General features: G+C 57.1%; 1 protein-coding gene across 1 annotated transcript; it reads right to left on the reverse strand.

The window, feature by feature from the left end:
• Positions 1-205: 205 nt before the first annotated feature.
• LOC104621444 (chromosome unknown open reading frame, human C1orf43) lies at positions 206-2343 on the reverse strand. Its single transcript, XM_010287934.1, has 6 exons — positions 2244-2343; positions 1875-1983; positions 1584-1637; positions 1106-1272; positions 912-970; positions 206-465 (listed from the first exon to the last, which is right to left on the reverse strand). The coding sequence occupies exons 1-6, from the start codon at positions 2304-2306 to the stop codon at positions 267-269; spliced, it is 651 nt and encodes a 216-aa protein (XP_010286236.1). The 5' UTR covers positions 2307-2343; the 3' UTR covers positions 206-266.
• Positions 2344-2678: the final 335 nt, after the last annotated feature.

Raw genomic sequence — 2678 nt, forward strand, 5'->3', positions numbered from 1 at the left:
ACATGCCAATTCCCTCCGGATTCAGCAGATGGGCACACTGCTTTGAAACGGGCTCCTGGCGAGGGCTGAGCTCCACCAGCTGAAACGGAGTCTCCGCCAAGCAACGATCTCCAGCGTTGTGCAGAAGGGAGATGCAAGAGCGCAGCCGCTTCCTCCCAATGCTGCCTGCACACCAAACTGTGGCCAAAACCCGCCCAGGACACCAGCTGCACCCAGCAAGGGACTCTGTTTGTGGCAGGTCCCCAAAGCAGTGCTCCCTGCGCAGCTCACAGGGTGCTCTCCAGCGTGTTGTAGTTGTCCTTGAAGCTCTTCAGTTCCAGGAAGTGTTTGGCACGTTTGCTCTTCTGGTTGGAAGGTAAGTAGGTGACCTGGATGGTGGCAGGGTTGGAGACTTCGGGGCAGAGGGTGAGGTCCTTTGCTGCTGACTGGTGCTGCCGCTGGCTGCTGCCTCCCCGGGCCTTGGTCCTGCAGAGAGAGGAGAGGCACCATCACAGCTGCTGCCCTCCCCAGAGGAGCTGCTCGACTATCGCGTTCGTCTGTCTGACACGAGGCAGATCTGCCCGACACGAGGCAGATCTGCCCTCAGGCCAGCAGTGCTCACTGCCATTTTGAAAACCAAGGCTAGCGCTTTGGCAGGTGCCAGGCCTGGAGCCCATGCAAGGTCTCTGGCTCAAAGTGGCCAGCACAAGCAGGAACGTGGACTTCGACCAAGTAACAAACCCAAACCCACATTTACAGAGGGGCTGTAAGGAGTAAGTAAACCTGGAAGGACGGACAGGCATAAACAGGCCATGTCTCAGAGGCTGGGTTTTACCCCAAAGCCCATCTCTGTTCACACCTGCACAATGGGCTGCAGGGGCCCAAGAAGCCACCACTGCACCGCAGCTACACACCCTGGCAGTAACACTTACATGTTTGCCAGCTCATTCAGAGCATCCTGGTACTGCAGATATTCCGGTTTCCCAAAGACCTGCACGCAAAAAGAAAAGACCGTGAAAAACACAGCCGAGGTTAAAGCGCGACCTCAGTCCAGCCATCAGACCAGAGCGCAGGAACAGCCCCCCGCACTGCTGCAGGGGCCGAGCGATGCAGCGCCAGCGCTTACCCCAGTGCCATAGCGGGCACTCTCATACCCATCCAGCAAGGTGTCAATCAAGGCTTTGCGGATGCCTTTGAAGGAGGTGCTGGAATTCCGCAGTTCCAGAAGGTAGGCACAGAAGTTCTTCCCTATTAAAGACTTCGGGTACCGGCCCTCTGCGTGAAACGGGATTTCTGGAAAATAAAAAGGCACAACACAACCGGCTGAAGCGCAGGTCAAAATGCTCGTGTTTAGCTGCAGACAACATCAGAAGTTGGAGGATAATTTAACCTCCCACCACATCTGCTGCCTCCATCTGCTAACTGCTCCCAACCCATTAGCAGAGCAGACTCTCAGGCCATCAGCCCCAGGAGGGATAAAAGACTGCTATTCCCAAACGAGGACCTCATCACGAGGCTGCTGGCTGATGCACCGCACACTTATTTCCTCCACACATGGTCTGTCTCCACCCTTCCCCTCCCACTCTTGCCCTGAGCTCCCTTACCAGATGTCCTGATCGCATCCAGCGCCTTCATCCTGTACAGGTAGTTATAGCAGCCTGGCAAAGAGAAAACCCAAACTGAAAGCTCTGCAAAACTTGTCAGCAGGAGGGAGGTGGGGAAAGCAGACAGGAGCAGAGGGCAGAGACACCGTCTCGTGTTGGCTCGCCAAATGCGACGTTGTGACAATGACAAGAGAGGCCAGTGACGCAACTCCCAGGGGAACCACCTGCTGTAGAGGGAGAAGCACTGGACGGTGTCTCTGGTGGCCTCTGACATGCAGTGAGAGAGGGTACCTTGTGTCTCCAGCTGCAGAAGCCTGCTGTCATCCTCAGCTAACAGCTGAGGCTCGTACTTGATGTCTTGCACCCTCGACAGTCGAATGTCGATTTCTTCCTTTAAATCCTGCACAGGAGGGAAAAAACCCCAAACATTTACAGAGCACTCGCTCTGTTTGTGGGATCCCAAGGATGATAACAGTCATGTCCTGGGGGCCCTCTAACATAAACCCACTCCCTCTCTAGCTGCCCATTACCACACCAAGGTAGCAGATCCTGGAAACATCCAATTTTGAAGCAGACCCTGCCTGCCCCTCCAGGCACAGATGGGTCCGTGGGCGCAGGGGAGGGAGGGCATGTCCGCACCACAGGGCTGCATGCACCCACCTTGGGCGCGTGCTGTCCAACAGGCACGTGGGGGCCACGGCGGGACTTCATGGCGAAGCGCATGATCTGACGTTTCACAAAGATGAACAGCAGCACAAAGACCTGGAGCACCACAGCGGGGACAGGGGTTAGGCGCACTAAGCGGCACCCTGGGGGGTCTCACGGCCAGCCTGGGCCCAGCCCCACTGACACTGTTCCCAACCCCGTGGACACCCCAGACCAAGCAACCACAGGGCCCCTCACAGCCCCCAAACCCGGGAAGCACAGGGGTTTCTGTTCAGCCTATCAAGAGCCCCAGGGACACCCAGGCTGGCCCCACAAACACCCCAGCCTCCACAGAGGCTCCTATTCCCACCCTCTTCCTGCCCTAGAGACACCAGAACTCCAGCCTGGCCCTGTGAGGGATACGAGTCTGGTTCTACGGCAGTTCCCCAT

The sequence above is a fragment of the Phaethon lepturus genome, unplaced genomic scaffold, assembly GCF_000687285.1.
Source record: "Phaethon lepturus isolate BGI_N335 unplaced genomic scaffold, ASM68728v1 scaffold47945, whole genome shotgun sequence".
Classification (NCBI taxonomy): Eukaryota; Metazoa; Chordata; class Aves; order Phaethontiformes; family Phaethontidae; genus Phaethon; species Phaethon lepturus.

Coding starts and splice junctions, on each gene's coding strand:
- LOC104621444 (XM_010287934.1), bottom strand. CDS start 2,306: ATGCGCTTCGCCATGAAGTCCCGCCGTGGCCCCCACGTGCCTGTTGGA. Junction 1,984..2,243: donor TTGGACAGCACGCGCCCAAG/GTGGGTGCATGC, acceptor CCTCCTGTGCAG/GATTTAAAGGAAGAAATCGA. Junction 1,273..1,583: donor GGATGCGATCAGGACATCTG/GTAAGGGAGCTC, acceptor TTTATTTTCCAG/AAATCCCGTTTCACGCAGAG.